Raw genomic sequence first — 977 nt, 5'->3', positions numbered from 1 at the left:
ACACCTGCAAAGGAAAGGATTCTTTTTTTTTTTTTTTTTTGGACACAGACTTTTTGCATACCATTGATTCATTGGTGTATTAATGCACTTATATTCCCAGCTTTAAGCTAACATACAGTAAATAAATACACAGTCCGAGGGAGGTGACGGGAGCGAAGGAGGGACAAGAGCTGGGTCGGAGAGGAGAGGGCCGCTTTAGTTACTGATATCCAAGCGCAGAAGCTGAAGTTAGTCTTTGGCCATACAGCGCATATGGAGAATAGTAAGGTCCAGCTGCTGGCAAGGAGGGCACGGGCAGAGCCCCGGCTGTGGGCAAGTGGCTCTTGCCGTACGGGTGGTACCTGTTCAGTCCCAAAGTGTGTGGACTCCTCAAAGACAGAGATCCCGGTAACGTGTTGGGGCTCCCGGGGGCGGTGGGCGGGAGGTGGAGGTGGCAGGAAGCGGCAGAGCCGAGGCCAGAGGTAGGGTAGCCAGCCAAGAGTTTCTCCGCCCCGGGGAGAGCCGTGTGAGTCCGTAGGTGAGTGAGCAGTTCCTCCGAGGTGGCAAACCTCTTGTCACAGGGTCCGCTGGCCGACACCCAGTTGCATATGTGGGGCAGGGGGTCGTTCTGGAGCATGAAGCCGTAGGTGTAGAGCGGGTGGCCGGGCAGGCTGGGCGTGGCGCTGGAGGACAGGGTGGTGTGCACCGAGTGCAGTGGGTGCGTGGGGTACACCAGCGGGTAGCCGCTCTTCAGGCTGCCCGGGTCGTGCACGCAGCTGGAGCAGTTGCTGGTGCCCAGGTGCGAGGCGCTGTGGTAGCTCAAGCAATAGGGGTCCCGGCATAATCCCTGCATGAAGGAGGGCGGCGAGGCCCCGGTCAGCGGGCTGGAGCTGGGCGGCTTGCCCGGCAGGCCCAAGGCGCCCGGCAGCTGGCCGCTCACCAGCCCGGGCTTGGTAGGATCCAGGCCGGGCACGAACTGGGACGGGGAGCCGGCGCAG

The 977-nt window shown here is 60.9% G+C and overlaps 1 protein-coding gene across 1 annotated transcript; it reads right to left on the bottom strand.

Annotated features, from left to right (window-relative positions):
- Window positions 1–6: 6 nt before the first annotated feature.
- On the bottom strand, window positions 7–976 carry LOC102375626 (zinc finger protein 703; the record flags this gene model as incomplete). The annotated part of the gene is made up of 1 exon (XM_006028921.3): window positions 7–976. A coding segment is annotated over one exon (777 nt), but the record flags the coding sequence as incomplete, so codon positions are not given.
- Between the last annotated feature and the right edge of the window lies 1 nt (window position 977).

Source organism: Alligator sinensis, unplaced genomic scaffold (genome assembly GCF_000455745.1).
Source record: "Alligator sinensis unplaced genomic scaffold, ASM45574v1 scaffold722_1, whole genome shotgun sequence".
NCBI lineage: Eukaryota > Metazoa > Chordata > Crocodylia > Alligatoridae > Alligator > Alligator sinensis.
This window is presented reverse-complemented; position numbering and strand designations above follow the sequence as displayed.